Source organism: Epinephelus lanceolatus, chromosome 8, assembly GCF_041903045.1.
Source record: "Epinephelus lanceolatus isolate andai-2023 chromosome 8, ASM4190304v1, whole genome shotgun sequence".
NCBI lineage: Eukaryota > Metazoa > Chordata > Actinopteri > Perciformes > Serranidae > Epinephelus > Epinephelus lanceolatus.
The window spans coordinates 25,161,297-25,178,799 of NC_135741.1; the positions used below are offsets into that span (position 1 = coordinate 25,161,297).

Sequence of the window (17,503 nt, forward strand, 5' to 3'; positions counted from 1 at the left end):
GTTTCATTCAAAAAAATGTGTAAGAAGAGTTAACTGCTGGGGTGGTATGTTTTAATAAGGTTACCAATAAGTAAAAGATATTTAACAGTTGTCTATTTTTTTCATTACTGTACCGAAAAAAACCGAACCGTGACTTGTGTACCGAGGTACGTACCGAACCGTGATTTTTGTGTACCATTACATCCCTATGATAACATCATATCATAGAGCCTGTGGTGATTCCCACACCTACATGTATGTGTTAACCAAGCTAGCAGCTAGCATTAGCATTAGCCCCACCCTCCTATCCAAGTAAGGTCACTTTTTATCGCTTTTGGCTTAAAAAAACAAGATGGCGCGGCCAAATTGCTAAACTCGAGGCTTTAAACGGGTCCACAAACCAATGGGTGACGTCCCCATAGCTATGTCCATTATTTTATAGTCTATGTTTACTTGTCTTTGGAAGCATATATGAAAAAAGTTGTATAATGCCCTCTGACAGCGTTGGTTGGAGATGAAGACTACACGTTTGTGGTGTTAGGATAAAGTAGTAGTAGTAGTAGTAGTCCACTCCCTATCTCAGCTTGAGGCTAGTATCTCAAGAAGCTTTATTACGTTATGTAAACACCAGATCCCGAATGTGATCACAACCAGGATAAACCTTATAAACATGTTATTCATGTCCATATAATTATACTCATAGTGGTGCAATGCTATTTTAGACTTTTGTCTATGTATTGTAACCTTGTAACTAATGGCTGTTGATCAAATATAATTGTCAAAAAGCGGACGGTTGCTGGATAGGTTCCAGTTCCAGTGTCATTTTGGTATGTAGTAAATCAATAGTCAGATTTGGCCTACTTTATGGAAATGCTGCTTCGATCTGTTGTCTAAAACCGACGTCCTCCTTCTACCTGTTGAGTCTGTTTTTGACAGCTCTCTATATGAAGAAAGGTACAACCGTCAAATCTTCAATCTGGCTGCTGAGATGGACGGCACAGTGCTCAACCATAATAGGCTTATTGAAGAGATCCAGCCTGTTTTACTGATAAGGATGACTCATCATTTGTGCTAGCCTTCCCTTACAAAGATAAAATGGCTACCGCATGGCTTCCTGTATGCTCTTAAAGAAATTATCATTTTCTGTAATCTGAGATGTGATTAGTTTCCATCCTCATACCACCTCTCTGTATCCTCTCTTGTAGTTACAGTGACAGGGCACATCAATAGCAGTACGAGCAGAAAGACAGAACATATCATCATGAATAATACACATGAACAGGAAACCCGTTTGTCTCTGCTGTTAAGACACAATTTGAAAGGATATGAATGTATCAAAATTTTAATAGCTACTCTCCTAACCGGATTGAAAGGACTTATGAAGTACAAGGCAGGTGTGGCACTAAAACGGAAGATTGTCTTCCCCCTATTTAGCACTATAAATGTCTGTGGAGAGAAGAATAGGAGACAGAAAGAGAGAGGGAGAGTATTAATCCCTTAACAATCAGATAAAAAATAACATTTCAGTATCATTACAAACATTTACCAAAAGCAACTGATACAAAAACAAATAGGCCAGTCTTTTTCATGTGCTGTGTGCATCGTCTCTGCATAGATATATCTATACATAACTCATATGTAGATAATATGTAAAACATGATATGTGCTTTTGTTAAGTAGACAGGTGTGCATCTTCTGTTACATAAAATAATCTGAAACTTATTTGAACAGAGTGAAAATGGCTGCCAGGATGTTTCTAACATTGGTATGTTGTCCCAGTCACTCAGTCCTGCACATCACGGTTTTGGTGGTTTCAGGAGAAGGAAACGAGCAGAACCGAGAGGGGCAGGCAAGCCTCTTTCTGTGGATAACCTCATAATTGTTTAAATAAAACATGGCATTTTGCATGAAACTTTAATGAGACTCTGTGCATTTGCAGAAGTGATATGGGCCCTTGTGCTTTTAACAAGGCAACCCTCACTACATTAAGCCCTGCAGAGCTGCCAGCTCAGGGCTGAAGGCTGGAGACAGTGGAGTCAGAAGGGAGAGGAGGAGGAGGAGGAAGGATGAGAAGGGAGACGTACAGTAAGAGGCCTCATAGTGGTGTCACATGACTGCATGTAATTTGCACACTTCCAACAGAAATGAGATGCATGTTTAAAATGTTAACAAGAAAGGTAAACATCTTGGAGAGGAACGTGGAACCAAAACGAAGATCCTCCTGACCTTGAGGGCGAGACACAGATCTGTCACATGACCTCCCTGATATTAATTTGATTAAGATCTCCAGACAACTCAGAACAAGCCAGCACAGTTAAACACGATTAGATAATCTTACTCTCTAGTTACTATTATAGGTCAGAGCTGCAGCCTCTCCCGAGCGTTGATAAGCTCGTCTATACCGTAAACATTTCCAGTCAGCACTATGATCAGCCATAGTGGAAACGAAACAGTTGCTGGTAGCATGACATTTCTGTTTAACACAACCACTACACACATATGTTGTGTGCATATGCATAACAAATACACATAAACTAATGCACAAGCACACACATGAACTGTCACGTGCACACGAACCAGCATGCACAAAGCTAAAAAATGAACAACCGGGGTTGACATCCACACTCACACATGACTGCAATATATGGAGGGAGTCTTTTTTTGTAACGCATGACTAAACTGCTGCAAAGCTACTGAAAATTTCATAATCCAGAGCTGAGCAAAGAGGAGAGCAGAGGAGAGGAAAGGCAGAAAACAGGGGAGATGGAGAGCAAGTGAAGCAGGCAGGCAGGCAGCAACTGTGGCAGCAGCAGGCTGAGGAGAAGCAGGGCGGAGGGAGCCAGAGCGAGGGAGCTGGGCAGAAGACGGAGAAGAGGGTGGGAGGGGGGATGGGCGGGAGACAGAGAGAGAGAGAGAGAGAGAGAGAGAGAGAGAGAGAGAGAGAGACAGAGACAGAGACAGAGACAGAGCGGCTTCATCACAGAAGCTCCAGCCATCAGGCAGGGCTGCAGCATCCGTGAGGGCCACAGCAGCCACTTAAAGAGCCCCCTTCTTTCAACCCTTGTGGTAAATGGTAAATGGACTGCATTTTATGGCTCCTTTAGCCCGAGAGCCTCACACACACACACACACACACACACACACACACACAAAAACACATTAATACAGCCATGACGTGGGGCTCAGCTGCCATGCTAGGTGCTAACCTGCTCATGAATTCCTTGTCATGCCTTTTCCTGTCACTGCCATTTTGCTTTCAAAAAAAAATATATGTTTGCGTTCCAAAAGGAAAACCTGTTACCTATATGATACTAAAATATGAGTTCCTATGAATGTGCAAATGCTCTGCAGACATGCTGGCATGCCTTACACTGTCATCTACAATACATAAAGTGTTCTTACAGACTAAATATACATTACATGGTGGACCTACATAAGCCAAGATTTTATCATTGTATATATAGGCTACATCTTTAATCCACACAAAGGTGGACAGATGCACAGATGTTGCTAATCTTGTGTGGTAGGAAAGAGCATTTATTTCCCGATTTGACGTCAAATAATTGTTGTTGTTTTTTTACAAATACCTCAATATCGATATTGCTAAGTTAATGTTAGGTGTTGCAGAAAAAAAAGATGCAACATAGTTTCACAAAATTTGGTGGCAATTTTGTATCAGCACACAGAAGTATCAAACGTCACTGTACTTTAATGCAGCCTTCAAAACCAGGAAAAGACAACACTTTTAATACAATATCCAAAATCTGAGCCAATATCTAGTCTCATGTCACGCTGTCGTTCTGGGGAAGCTTAGTAGTGTTTCTGTGAGAAGTGCTCAGGTTTCGCACCTTCAGGTCTTCCCCCAGCAAAAACACATTTCAGTGAGCCTGGCTGCAGCAAGAAGGAGAACAAGTGTGCTCATGCATCCCTGCACATGTTGTCCATTTCATCCCTGTCCTCACTTCATCTCTCCCTCCCTCCCTCTATCGTTCCCTTCTCCTTGAAAATGATCTGTTTCACCGGCCGACGCTGACACCAGGACTATGCTCAGCATGGCACAGACCTGCTCGGGCCGCAAGCTAAGTGGGGAGGGCTGGTTGCTGTGTCATCACCCAACTAGCCTGCCAGCCCTCCGCCCCAGCTATGACACAATCTAAAGGAGATGCAACTGAAAATTTGCGATGAAGAAGATGAACTGCTTTCCTTGACAGTTATTCCCCCTCCCCTGCGAGGAATGTATCCAGAACCGGCCCGCCGCCTCTCAGTGACAAAGACACACAGAGCAACGTTCTTCCTTCAAGGTCACCACCTGATCTGACGTCACAGCTGCTCGAGCTGCCAGAACGAAAGCACGTCGGCTCCCTTTGGCATCAGAACGAGACTAGATCGAGGGCCATAATTAGATTTGCCTGAAGCTGAGAGCTGACAGGACTGCTGGTGGAGGAAAGAGAAGAGACGAGAAGCAAAACAGCACAAAGAAGCTTGCACGACTCACATGCATCAGCGACGGCAATGCAAGGCTGTGTGTGGAGACAAGAGACGAGTCAGTTGTGTGTTAGTCAGTGAATTTATCAACAGTCCCACGTATCGATGGACATGTTTGCCACGTGTCATCTGAATCGTGTCTCCTCCTTGTGCACTGGACTGGTGCGTTACATAACAGTCAGCGTGCACGATGTAAAGACAGTGAGGTATGAGACAGAAGGAGGGACAGATACTGTGCACCTGAAAGCACACACACAATATCTATCAGCTAATGATGATGACTAAACAGATTATCACAAGCGTGTTTTGTCAGGTAAGACTTGCTATGTTTTAAGGTACACTGTGTGGACAGGCACTGAGTTACACAACACCACAAAAGTGCAGCATTATTTAAAAGAATCTGTGATTGGAGGAGAGCATTCTGAATAAAAATGCCAATTTTGTTACGTAATTCTTTGTTAAAAATAGACAACAAACAGCGTTGCCATGGTAGAATATTTTGGCCTCAGTCCTGTTTATAAACACAACAGCATCAAACTGACCTCAGCGCATTTTGCATCTCGATTAATGCTGACGTTTAGACAGCCATTTTATGATAAACTATTCTTGCCTCTTTTTAAAGTAACAAACTTCACACTTTGAAACACAGAGTACAGGAGCACCAGAGTGCACAGATGGCTCAGATTTTGCAAAATGGCTGCAAATTTCAAGGAAGTTCTGAACTTTCTTGAACCTTCTTTTTCACCCTCTGTGAATATCTGGGAGTATTATTGGCTTTTATGTCTTTTGTTGTTTATATTCAGAGGCTGACTGTTCCAACAAGAGCAAGACACAGTCATCTGACATAAATATAGTGTCCCTTAACAGTTTTGGCTGACAGGTACACATAATGGGGACATTCAGGGACTCTCAAGGTCACCCGGCTGTTCTCACACTGACCGTCAGAGTTGACAGAAACCCAGGAGAGACATGTCTCCTCTAAGACAACCAGAGTCCTCTCAGCCTGCCACTGCTGCTGCTTTTCTCTCCTTCCACAGATTCATTTTTGAACAATTAGGAAAGTCTGTCATGTGGAACAACAGTCTTTCAACTGTTACTGCTTCTGACCTTTTCCCCAAAGCCCTGCGAGCACATCGGAGATACGGCCCACTCAACAGCTCAAGAGCTCCACTCTCACACTCCCCCAAGGTCCTCAAGGAGGAAAACATAATTACATTCTGCAACCTAATCATGAAATTAAAATAACCGTAAACACAGCACACCTGGAAGCCAAACGTCACAGACCATGTGATCTCTCTCCTTTGTCTGAGTAAATTCCATAGCCATAGTGTATGACTCAGCGCGACGTCATGAGGCCACTCATCTCCTGGCCATTGCGTCAGATATCAATATGTATGGTTAGACTCGACTGACATATGAGAACACCCGTTTATTTGCGTAAGCATCAATCTCCATCTGAAAAGACTTTGGTTGTTAGATACGAGTGAGACCAGAATTCTAACACTGTCAACTACAGTTGAGGAGGAAGTGGAAGAAATGAAACCTATGATCAGAAGAGTCACTCCTCTGACTAACCCTAACTCACATTAGGATCACCTCTATAGTAAATTAAACAATGAAAATACACTGTTGCCTATTTTTCTGGGGATCCTCTGAACACCCTCAAGGATCCCTAGTTGAGAACCACTAATTTAAATCACAATCATCTTGAAAATGTTCTAAATTATATGTTTGTTACCCAGAAAGATGCCACAAAATCTGTTTGTTTGAAGCACATAAGTATTAGTCTTATTAATAATGTTACAGAAATGTCCCAATCTCAAAACTCACACCTCAACTGGCTTTGCTATTACAATTAAAGACAGGAACAGAGAATTAATGTGATGCAATGTAATCAAAGAGGCAATATTAAAGCTGTTTAGCACATATACAGTCAGAATTTCAGATTTCGGGCGCCTGAGGTCGAGGGACAAATACCATTCCTACGTCGGGCTGGGTATTTGAAATTTTCTGATACTAGTGTTTCGGGATAGTTAAATGTTGTCTAAACATAAGTTGTCGTACAAGAATTGGTAAAAACAAAAACAACAAGTAATTTAAAGCAGGTACTACCTAATGAATGAGTAAAAAAGACTTTGAATCTGACTCTGCTATGGACACATTTTAAATGGCAACAATATGTATTCCGGTTCAACACCCAGCCCAAGTCAGAAACATCCTTTGCTTTAGAAGGCCAGTGTGTAGGATTTAGGGGCATCTATCAGCAGAAATGATATATAAGACTCAAGACTGTTTTCATTTTATTATAACCACCTGAAAATAAGAATTGTATTTTTTGATGCCTTAGAATGAGCCTTAATATCTACATTATGGAGCAGGTCCTCTTCCAAGGAGTCGACCATGTTGTTCTTCAGTAATCCAGAACAGACAAACCAAACACTGACTCTAGATAGGGCCCTTTGGATTTTTGCATCAACCATTGTACTTCTCCTACACACTTGGCACATGTGAGAAGCTTCAGTTGGTTGTAATCTGCAACCTCACTGCTAGATGCTACTAAATCCTATACACTGGACCTTTAAACAACTGTCGTAAAGCTGAATTGATAACGTCATTATTAGTGTGTGTGTGTGTGTGTGTGTGTGTGTGTGTGTGTGTGTGTGGGTGTTTGCAAACTCACTTTCTGAGAATTCAGGTAGTATGGGTCCAGGTCCTCCAGTGGTACCGCCACCATTCCGGCAGGGATGTCCCCGTAGATGTAGGGCAGGCTCTTCCCAGCCTCCAGGTCGCTGTTGGGCTTGGGCTTGTTCTCGTCATCGTCATCGCGGTAGCTGCTGTCCTGCTTGGGTGGCTTCTTGTTCTTCTCCTCCGAGATTCGCAGCTCAAGAGTCGCCAAAGATTCCAAAGTAAACTTCTTGAAGCTATCAGGTCCTGGCGGTGCGATAAGGGGTGCAGCCATGTTTTCATCCTGCAGCTACTTGGTCTTTAGGTTTGTACCATCCACAGTAGCAGCTCTGCAGGAGGTGCAGACAGAGAGGACAGATCAACCCAACTTCCACAGTACTTTCATTCTAAAGACCTTTTATCTGGTGAGTTGAGTAAGTGAACGCCATCTGTTTTTTAAATTTAGCTATAACATGTTCCTTTTCAGTATTAATCTTAAAGTCTTTCTTTGGGAAGAGAAATAGGTTTAGAACAAGTGACAAAATGTGTGAGGGAAGGTCACACACACCCAGAACCATGCATGTTCACGCAAACACACACATATTTACAGGTTTTGCTATGAAGTTGTAATGATTGAATAATTTGTTTAAAGTTGAAAAAATGCAATACAAACACTGCATATGCAAAATATCTGATCTCACTGAGACTGGAAAAAAGTAGCTATAGATAACATAAGGTACAACAAAAATGGCTGTCTGAATGTTTCATCCTTGCCACGTGATTTTTCTCAATCAAAAATAATGTAAACAGGAAAAAACACTCAATAAATAACAACCCCAGAACAGACGACTACAACAAGTAGACATCCTGATTGTATTGGGGAGGGGAAACATCATGATAGTATTCCCCACGATGTTTGTACATTTGTCAACCCACATTCAGGGAGAGGACGTGTCAAGCAGCAAATGAGATGCAGGAATGTTTACTTAAAGCAGCCTCCAACACTCACCACCTATGGACAAGTATTTATAAAGTCTTGCCCATTCTTTAAATAACTACAGATATAAAACAATGCTGTTTATCTTGTGCAACGCCTTTTATTTTGTGTACACAGGTAATAAATTAAAGAACAACCAAAATATAAATTATATTGCTTGTGTACTTACAAAGGCAGATGGCTGCCAGAGGCTATAAGTTACAGTAATTACAGTAAAGTGAAACATCCCTTTAAGGATATTAGGATATTAAGCTCCCTCATCCTACGGTATCTCTCTCCATTTGCCTTAATCTCAGTTAAGGAGATAATCTGAACAGAAACATGAAGAGACTTTTGTTTGATGATCCTCTAACGGCACCGGGGAAAAACCTGAACAATGGTACATCTAATATATCACATTATATCTAACTGGTACCTTACAACATGGTCAGTTGTTGGTTTAAATAGACTACTTACCGGTAGGTTTAAGACTGTACTGAGATGATGTCCAGTGGACCTTACGGTGAGCAGGTTCTGTATTTCCCACCACGAATCTCACCAAATGATTTAATACTGAATAATGAATATTGTATCTTTGCTGTCTACATAAAAAAAAGAACAGCTGGTCATTTACAGAGGTTGATGAGTTATAGAAGCCACAGAGCCTAAACAATAAGCCTCTTATTCAGCTATCATGTTTGATAGCTATGTAGTATGTGGTTATTTCAGGTCTCCTGATGCTATATTTTCCTCTTTATTAGTTATTTTGTGTTGTTTTGAATCTCAAGATATTTGTTTTGTTGTGAATCTCAAGATATTACAGAGTAGGGCTGAATATAACAAATATTTTCACTGACGATTAATCTGTTGATTATTTTCTCGAATAATCCATTAGTTGTTTAGTTGATAAAATGTCAGAAAATGGTGGAAAATAAAGATTAGTGTTTCCCAAAGCCCAAGATGACGTCCTCAAATGTCTTGTTTTATCCACAGCTAAAAGATAATCAGTTTACTGTCAAAGAGGAGTAAAGAAACCAGATAATATTCACGTCTTAGAAGCTGGACTCAGAGAATTTTGACTTTTTTTTACCCTACAAAAACACTCAAACGGATTAATCGGTTATCAGGTTAGTTGGTAAAAAATTTAACAGCTGACAATCTTTTAACCACTGCAGCTGTATTACGGGGACTTGAAAGAGCAAAATGAATGTATTTTACATATCTGAGTTTTGTCAGCTGTGTCAGGTCTTCAGGTGTGTAGGCAACAATGGCATAAAGGTGTGACTAAGTATGAGCCAACATTTCCCCCAAATGGGTCCTCCATTAAACCTCTGTCAACAAAGACCCCTTAAAGGACTCTGCTCCTTATGATTTTTTGAACAGCTGTGGAAACACCGACAGAACACACAGCACACTTAATGGCTGCATGACTCAGTAGAGCCATTTCTCAGCACACTTAGATGTAAAAAGGGTATGACGGTTACATGACAACTGTTCAAGCTGCAGGACATTTCAGGGTCAATATACTAATGTGATGGAGCAAAGAGGAGGAAGCTGAGAGGAGTTTAGTGGGAACACAGCCACACCTGAAGTGAGACATTACCTATTTGAAAAAATGACTGGAGCTATTTTCAACAATTCACCCTACGTCCCATTGGCATCCCTTGCAAACCTTTGTTTATCATCCTAAAGTGGTGGATGTAAAAGGGGGTGCAGCCTAAATAAGGAGACCACTACATCACCTATATCTGAATCACAAGGCCTGCCACTTCTTGGCTCTCCTCTTGCATAACACAATATAATCAAACATGCTCGCAGTGTGAAGCAGATATCACACACCAAAGACTCCCCTCTATCTGAAACAAACACATGAAAACATGCAGCCTGAGAGCCAAGACGTCTGTTTTAAAATGGACCCCGGAACCTCGCAGTCCCTGAGCCTTCTGCTGCTCTGCTGGCGCTGTCCGCTTCAGCACCACACGAGCGCGCACGCACGTTCACACAAACACATACACACACATGCATATGCACGAATGCATACATGCAGGGATGATAGAGAGAAAAAATCACAACCGATCTGTCTGGAAAATCCGTTTTGCTGTAAACTAGGCCTCCTAGCTGAGCTCAGCCATCGACGCCTGTATAGGCCTGCAATTACCCTGCAATTCTCTAAGTCATGATGACAACACTCGTCTTGGTGTGCCTCAGTCTCAGTCACATCCAGGTTTTGGCCGTGCTGTCATTTTCACCAAAAAACACAGGCACACGTCTTTACAGTGCCATTTTCAGAGACGCAGTGAGAAATGAAGACTTGTTTACTAAATCTGTTAATTAAGAAGGAGGGCCTGTGGACGCCATTGTCTCACTTTTTACCCTAATATATTACACAGAATATAAAAGTGCTGCTCGGCCACAGAGAGAAGCAAGAGGTTATATTGCGCAGAGAAGTGGCCCGCTACTACCAAATTGGCCAAAGCAATATTGCTGCAGTGGGTGGTTTGTATGTTGAAAATGTCACGCTGTGGTAAACGCAACCCTGCATTTGTCAAAGTCACAAGTGTGATGTCGATGTATCATAATAAATCACAGCAATATGTCGCTTTTGATATTCAGCAAAAGCCAAAAACGATTGATTTTTTTCGGGGATCTTCTGTGCGTTTTTTGCGCGTTGCCTTGAAGGATCTGCACCACACCCGTGAAGCCATGTCGACTGCCAAATCAATAAGGGCTCTATCTGTGCACAACATAGCCCTGAGTATGAAGCTAAAAGCAGCATTAAAACACACACACAGTCTGAAATATGAGGTTAGACATATTAAATAAGACGATTAGGGATCAGTTATGATGTTGCCACACCAATATCACCTAGAGGAATGTAAATTTCTTGGCTGTTGATGATGGAAGCAGGATCAGGCTACTCACATAGCATCGAAGCCTTGTGGTGTTTCAACAGCATCATCCTGTAGTCCGGGTGGTATAAAAAAGCAAAATCAGTGACCCCAATGTGAAATAAATCTTCGGGGTTTTTGGCTTTTCTTGGGCTGGAACAGTCAGACGGCGCCCTACCTGAAGCCTAACCTACGAGACATTTTCCCCCCACAAAGATTTCACCAACCCCTCTGATGCTCGACGAAATAGTTAATCCGATAAATTCCTCGCGATCGACATCAATTGATTGATAAATTTCTTTTTTCGTGCTCTGGTCCAGCCATGAGATGCTCAGCAAACGCAGACACCCTCTTCCATCATGCTCCAAAAAAAAAGATGCGGGGCAGTGTGCAGCTCTGCGACATTTGCGCAAGGATACCGACAGCGAGAAAATCTACCGTCACCTAACAACATATGCGCCGTTTTCTCAAACGATAAAAAATGAAGCATACTCACTTTGCAAGCGTTACAATGAATCCGGGAAGCCGTTGCAGGACTGCAGATGTGGAAAAGATTGGGGAGAAACTGCGGTTGTCGCCATATTGTTGCTGCTATCTTCCCCCTCAGCGCGAGCAGTTTCCCTGCATAATTGATGACTCTCAGCAGAATGTAAGGGAGTGTCGGCAAGTGCGTTTCGTAAAATCGTAAAGGTCATTTAGGCCTGCAGCCTCTAAACCTCAGTGTGTTTCACAAAACACAGCTCCCCGGGCATGGAGAGGAGCCTGGGTGAGTCTGTGCACAGAAAACGCGCACAAGGTTTTTCTGACAAAACGCATCGGCTCACAGTGTGTGTTCACTGTGGTGAGTTCACAGTGCAGGAATTTATTTTGCTGTCAGGCTGTGGGCACTCAGTCAGGGACAGCTTCCACAAGGCCACTGCATGTCTGAGATACCTCTGACACAACTGTTTAAATACAAACATGCCTAGACCATATTTATATATTACATTTACTACATATAATAATAAACTTTTACTTTGTCAAGTGCATTTTAAAACATAATGTGTCACCCATAAGTGGAATAGAAGATTTATTCCTGCCAATTTATGTCACACACGTCACACACCTCACATCTTGAAGTAATTACAAACTATTCTCATTTATAGCCTCTGCATCAGGCTGCTGCCCTCCTTCAGCACTCTGCTCTATAATTACACAAATTAATATGCAAATAGGCAGCTCTTAATCTGGTAACCTGCCCCCCTGTCTTTTGTTGTCACATAATGTGTGTGTGTGTGTGTGTGTGTGTGTGTGTGTGTGTGTGTGTGAGTGAGTGAGTGAATACACTTCAAACTAACTGAAAATCTTTTAAAAAGTGGATCATTATCTTCGCTACAATAAGTAGTAGAAGTAGTAGTTGTTGTTGCTGCTGCATTTTAAATGCTGTATTTTGTCATGATCTCATTTCAGCGTTTTTTCACATTTGATGCACTTACATCCAGTGGTGTCAAGTAATTCTACTTAGTTACAATACTCAAGTATTATTGGGAGTGTGTATAATTTACTTGAATTTTTACACTTCTGTCAACTTTCACTTTTACTACACTTACATTTCCCCTGAGCATCCTTGATACTTTTATAGGGAAGGAAGGGTGGAAGGAAGCAAGGAAGGGAGGTACAGACAAAATTAAGGAATGGGAGGGAATAAAAAACTGGATTTTGTTCTTTACATCTTGAAGTTCTTGTTTTTTTCTTCAGGTGTAATATGGGCTCCATTTGAAGGTGGTGCCCATGATAGGAGAAATCAACTTCGTTAGTCTTTAGATTGTTATTCCTTTCTTTTTATTACCAGCATTTACTTGTACTTTTACTTTCAATATTTACATTTAATATAACTGAACAACATTTGATTTTTAAGTGCAGTAAATGTCAGATATTTTAAGAATTTTCCTCAAGTAATACTCTAATAAGTGACTAACTTCTACCAAAGTCACTTTCTGGTCAGATATCTGTACTTTTCCTTAAATGTGGCGTTCAGGTACTGTACTTCATCTACCACTGCCTTCATGTGACGTCATTGACTGGAAAGAGCTGCCTTTGTTTTTGTTTGCGGTTAAAAAGATGTCTTAAGGAGTCTAACGTTAAACTAAATGGAGTTTAAAGGACTTGTGCTGTTTCTGAGTGCTCTGTGTTTGAGTGCTCTGACTTCACCACAGGACAGTGAGTACAGCCGGGGCCAGGGGTGGGAGGGAAAACATCCTGTAACAGTTAGCCTTTTTAATGTATTATTATTAGTTGTCTTTGCACTGTTTAATGACATATTCGGCTAAGGGCCGATTGTTCCAGAGAGTAGCCAACAGCTAGCTAGCTTGCAGTATTTGCCGTAACGTGTTGCCATGGTGATCGAGCTTGGTTGTTAGGCAAATGGATGTTAAGTCAGTCAAAATGGTTCACATTGACCATAAAAGTATAAATAAAAGTAAGAGCTAGTGTCTTTGAGATATTTAAAATATTATTTTCTAAAACTTCCTTTTGAACAGTTGAAAAGATTGCTCTTCTCTTTATCTCAGTGATATCTAAAGTGACACTACCTGTAACTGTGGAGAGAGAATAAATAACATCCACATGCAAATTAAAGATTGAATTCATTAGCAACAAAACACACTCTTGCTAAGTTTAACAGTAGCTAATAATAGCCAATGCTATCAAAGATACACTAACAAACTGTTGTGTCGGTTTACCAATTTTTTGGCAGTTGGGAAGATGCTAGTGCTTACGTTTTAGCATGTAACATTAGAACTATCATTACGCTAACTAGCTACATTCTAAACTGTAACGTTAGCACTAGCATTAAGCTAACTAGCTACATGCTAAAAAAATGTAACGTTAGCGCTAGTATTTAGCTAACTAGCTAATGTTACATTTTAGCATGTAACTTTATCCAAGAAACATTTGAATGGTTTTATCACAAAAGTAAAACAAGAGTTAAACATATGGTACCTAGTCAGGAGACGTGTTTGTTGTTTCCGGCTTGCAGTTCACGGAGTCCGGGGACACATAAATATGAAAACTGTTAGCACCATTCTCTTTCCGTTACATGACTGCGTTCAGCGCCGACAAAACGTAACAAAACGTTTATTTAAACAGAAATGGTGGTGTGTTGGACACCCAGCTGTGTTAAGCAGGCGCAATCCCTTTATGGCAGGGTTTAGTGCAGTTAAATTAAAATGGGTTTTACTGGAATGGAAAACATGTTTACACTGCCAAAGCAAATGTGAAAAAAAAGCAAAAATTTAATGTACAGTAGGTAAAGTTTGCCAGATATTGGTTTATATACCTGCTGATTGGGTATACCTCTAACACACACAGGTGTGACACACAGGTGTGGCCCACCAGGTGTACCCAATCAGCAGTGACATGCAGGCCAGCCCTTGGTAAATATGGGCAGGGGGACAACATTTTCATGGGTGGGCCCCTCATCCACACCCATGAGGGGGATCTATACATTTATGTATATTTATTTATCACGTAAATACATATAGCTTGTATTGCCAATGATTTAAGTCAGTAAGTAAAATGTTATACTTGATACCATTTAAAGGTTAACCATAGATCTTTTCTGCCTGCAACAACATAAACAACAGGATGTCATTTCAAAAGTGACATGTAAACTTTATTTGATTGTGTTTGTGAGGATGTGGGCAACGGCCCCTGGTTGGGCCTCCTGGTGCTTCTCGTATAGTGGGGGGCCGGGAGGCTCCTGAGGCGGCGTGGCCCTGGCAGGTCAGTATCCAGATCCAGTCCAGGCACCACTGTGGTGGGACAATCATCAGCAGCCTCTGGGTGCTCACTGCTGCACACTGCTTCCACAAATACCAGTGAGTATAACTTACACTCCTCACTGATGTGACTGACCTGTACTCGGTCACATTTGTTTAGAATTCACAATCTAAACACATCATGGAAAATTTTGCCTCTGAAGGTAACTCACAACATTAAAAAAGAAGTGAGATATATTTGGTTAAATGCCAGTTGGAAGCATTTTCCAGCTATAAAGATGTGCAACACCCAACACTTTTTTATTTGAGTAAAAACCACAGTCGGTAACTTTTATAAACATAACCTTTTGTAATATTTGTGACAACTTACACTACATGTACACAGTAGTGCATGAGACAGATAATAAAATAATAAAAAAAAATAATGTTCTTTTGCTGCCTCCTCCTCCTTGTAGTCTTTCTAATGGCATTTCCAATGATCCACAGAGGCTGAGGAAAAACAGCCAATCAGATCAGAATCGGGATTTTTTGACGCATTTCTCAGTCGTGTCAGTCACTGCTTGTGAACTGCAGTCAAAATGTCAAACTAGGCAACACTGATCAAATATGAATCAAGATGCTGTTACTGCATTGCCTATTTCTCACCCCTGATGTTTTCAGAAACATTTTTAGTGCACTGTGTAGCTGTAAAATGAGAAGTTTACCACAGCCAGTGGGCAGTGCTTCATTTTTAGTCTACTGTCAGCTGGGTCGCAAACTTTCTCACAACTTGGGAATGAGACTCAACAATCAAGTATCTTTTTCCAGCGTGCAAACTGAACCTTAAAGCAAACAACATGAAACAACTGATAAGCTCCAAAGAGGCACAATTATCTGTGAACGAAGTGCATGTGCATATGTTGAATATGTGAAAAGATGAAGGCCTGAAGCTTAATGCTAAAAACAAATAAATTTAGAAGAATGGTCACAAATTAAAACTAAAGTAACAGGGGTGTCACAGAAATACATCTGGATTTACCATTAGCGTGTCCTGGATGTGACCAGACGTCATAGTAATTTTACACAGATTGAGGGTCAGTATTTTGCTCCCTGTCTTAGAGTTTCACCAGTGAAGGTTTTGTAGGCTGTGAAGAAGAAAAAAAATGGCCTAAAAAGTGATGATAGAAAGGTAGTAGTTGGGTTGGAAAACACATATTACCTGTAACAAACTGTGCAGTAACAGTTTTAGGGCCCTCGGAGATGAAACACCCAGTGGTCCATAAATTCAGCCATGAGCTCAGACTGAGAAATACTGCTGTGATTCAGCCTAGTTTGACCCAGCATTGTAGCAGTGTGATTTCCACCTCTGAGCTGTGGTGATTCATTTTACTTTTCTTTTTCCAGAAGTGTTCATGCCTGACATTTTCTCCCTCTTGCAATGTGTGTGTAAGAGAGTGTGTGAGTGTGTATTCATGTTTATCTGATATTTATTCTCTCATCACAATATCAGTTTAATATTGACAAATTGCGGAGCCCTAATTTGTGTTCGTCTGTAAAGGAAAAGGTAGTCAGAGTCATAAACAGTCATATTTATTCTGTCCTGTGTCCAGATGGATCAGCAGGAGACATTTCCATGTGGTGGCAGGACTTCATGTGATATCCGCTCCAGGAGATCAAACCCAGATCCGCTCCATTAGTAAGATCAAAATGCACAAGGACTACAATAACTTCACGCATGACAACGATGTGACCCTCATGCTCCTCAGCTCTCCCTTCAACTTCACTGACCATGTCCAGCCTGTCTGCACTCCTCACAATGTGACTCATGAGTTCAGCCTCAACTTCAGCCACTGTTTCATCTCTGGATGGGGGAGCACGTCTTACAGAGGTTAGTTTGAAAAGTCACAAATTCACTGTCCATGAGTAGATGCATGTGTCCTTCTGCGCAGTGGTATGGTTGGCAGGTGTGGTTTGGTAGAAAGAAAATAGTTACATAAAACTGCTCACAAAAAGGTCTGTGGATTATCTGAAAAGAGATTTTATTTTTTGGCACACCTGCCTCCATGTCTAGGTGCCCACAGGAAGAGTTATAATTGTGTACAAATACTTAATAAACTTAATATCTGCTTATAATTACAATAAAGTGTTATAAATCATTTATTATTTTTATAGAGTTTTTATAAGTGCTAAATGGGAGATAAAGTTAAAGCATTGCCTTTTTCTGCTGTATTTTTAAATGTTGCTCTTATATATGATTCTTATATATGCTCTTTATAACTGAAGTACCATGTTGGTGTGTGTACTGCAGGCAGGCAGATGAACAGACTGCAGGAAGCTGAGGTGGAGCTCATTGACAGGAGAACATGTAACCTGATCACCTGGTACAACGGCCTCATCAATGAAAACATGATCTGTGCAGGACTGGAGAGCGGGGCGGCTGATTCCTGTCAGGTAATGATTCTTTTAAACATTTTCAGAACTCGACACAGGTTTTACTTTATTAAGACATGGCTGCTGTTTGTGTGTGTGTGCCTCAGGGTGACAGCGGGGGCCCCCTGCAGTGTTACAGCGAGGACGAGGACAGGTTTTATGTGGTCGGAGTGACAAGCTTCGGGGATGAGTGCGGACTTCCTCGCAGGCCAGGGGTGTATGCCAGAACCAGCAGGTTTGCAGGTTGGCTCAAGACGAGTCAGACATCATCAGCCTCAGCTGCACTCAGACTGAACACAAGACTGATCTCAGCTCTGCTCGGTGTTGCTCTGAGGCTGCTCTGA

General features: G+C 41.4%; 2 protein-coding genes across 7 annotated transcripts in view; one reads left to right on the top strand and one right to left on the bottom strand.

Annotated features, from left to right (window-relative positions):
* The window catches only part of scn8aa (sodium channel, voltage gated, type VIII, alpha subunit a), a 58,988-nt gene extending 47,354 nt beyond the window's left edge, over positions 1–11,634 (bottom strand). For 3 of the 6 annotated variants that reach the window (XM_033628736.2, XM_033628741.2, XM_033628738.2), the window contains exons 1-3: positions 11,489–11,633; positions 7,145–7,478; positions 1,307–1,425 (exon numbers count right to left, since the gene is read on the bottom strand). In XM_033628736.2, coding sequence (XP_033484627.1) covers positions 1,307–1,425; positions 7,145–7,423 — 398 coding nt within the window. In that variant the 5' untranslated portion in view covers positions 7,424–7,478; positions 11,489–11,633. Of the gene's footprint in view, positions 1–1,306; positions 1,426–7,144; positions 7,479–11,026 lie in introns of all 6 variants that reach the window. The other 3 variants (XM_078170067.1, XM_033628737.2, XM_033628740.2) reach the window with 2 other exon arrangements.
* A 108-nt stretch (positions 11,635–11,742) lies between these two features.
* Positions 11,743–17,503, top strand: LOC117257780 (transmembrane protease serine 11D). Its single transcript, XM_078170412.1, has 5 exons — positions 11,743–11,758; positions 14,666–14,849; positions 16,340–16,617; positions 17,038–17,180; positions 17,267–17,503. Exons 1-5 carry the CDS (start codon positions 11,743–11,745, stop codon positions 17,501–17,503), a joined length of 858 nt encoding a protein of 285 aa, XP_078026538.1.

What these genes read in the sequence shown, in the direction of transcription:
- LOC117257780 (XM_078170412.1), top strand. An exon ending in CACTGCTTCCACAAATACCA is followed by an intron (nt 14,850 to 16,339) that starts GTGAGTATAACT and finishes TCCTGTGTCCAG; the next exon opens with ATGGATCAGCAGGAGACATT. An exon ending in GGGCGGCTGATTCCTGTCAG is followed by an intron (nt 17,181 to 17,266) that starts GTAATGATTCTT and finishes TGTGTGCCTCAG; the next exon opens with GGTGACAGCGGGGGCCCCCT.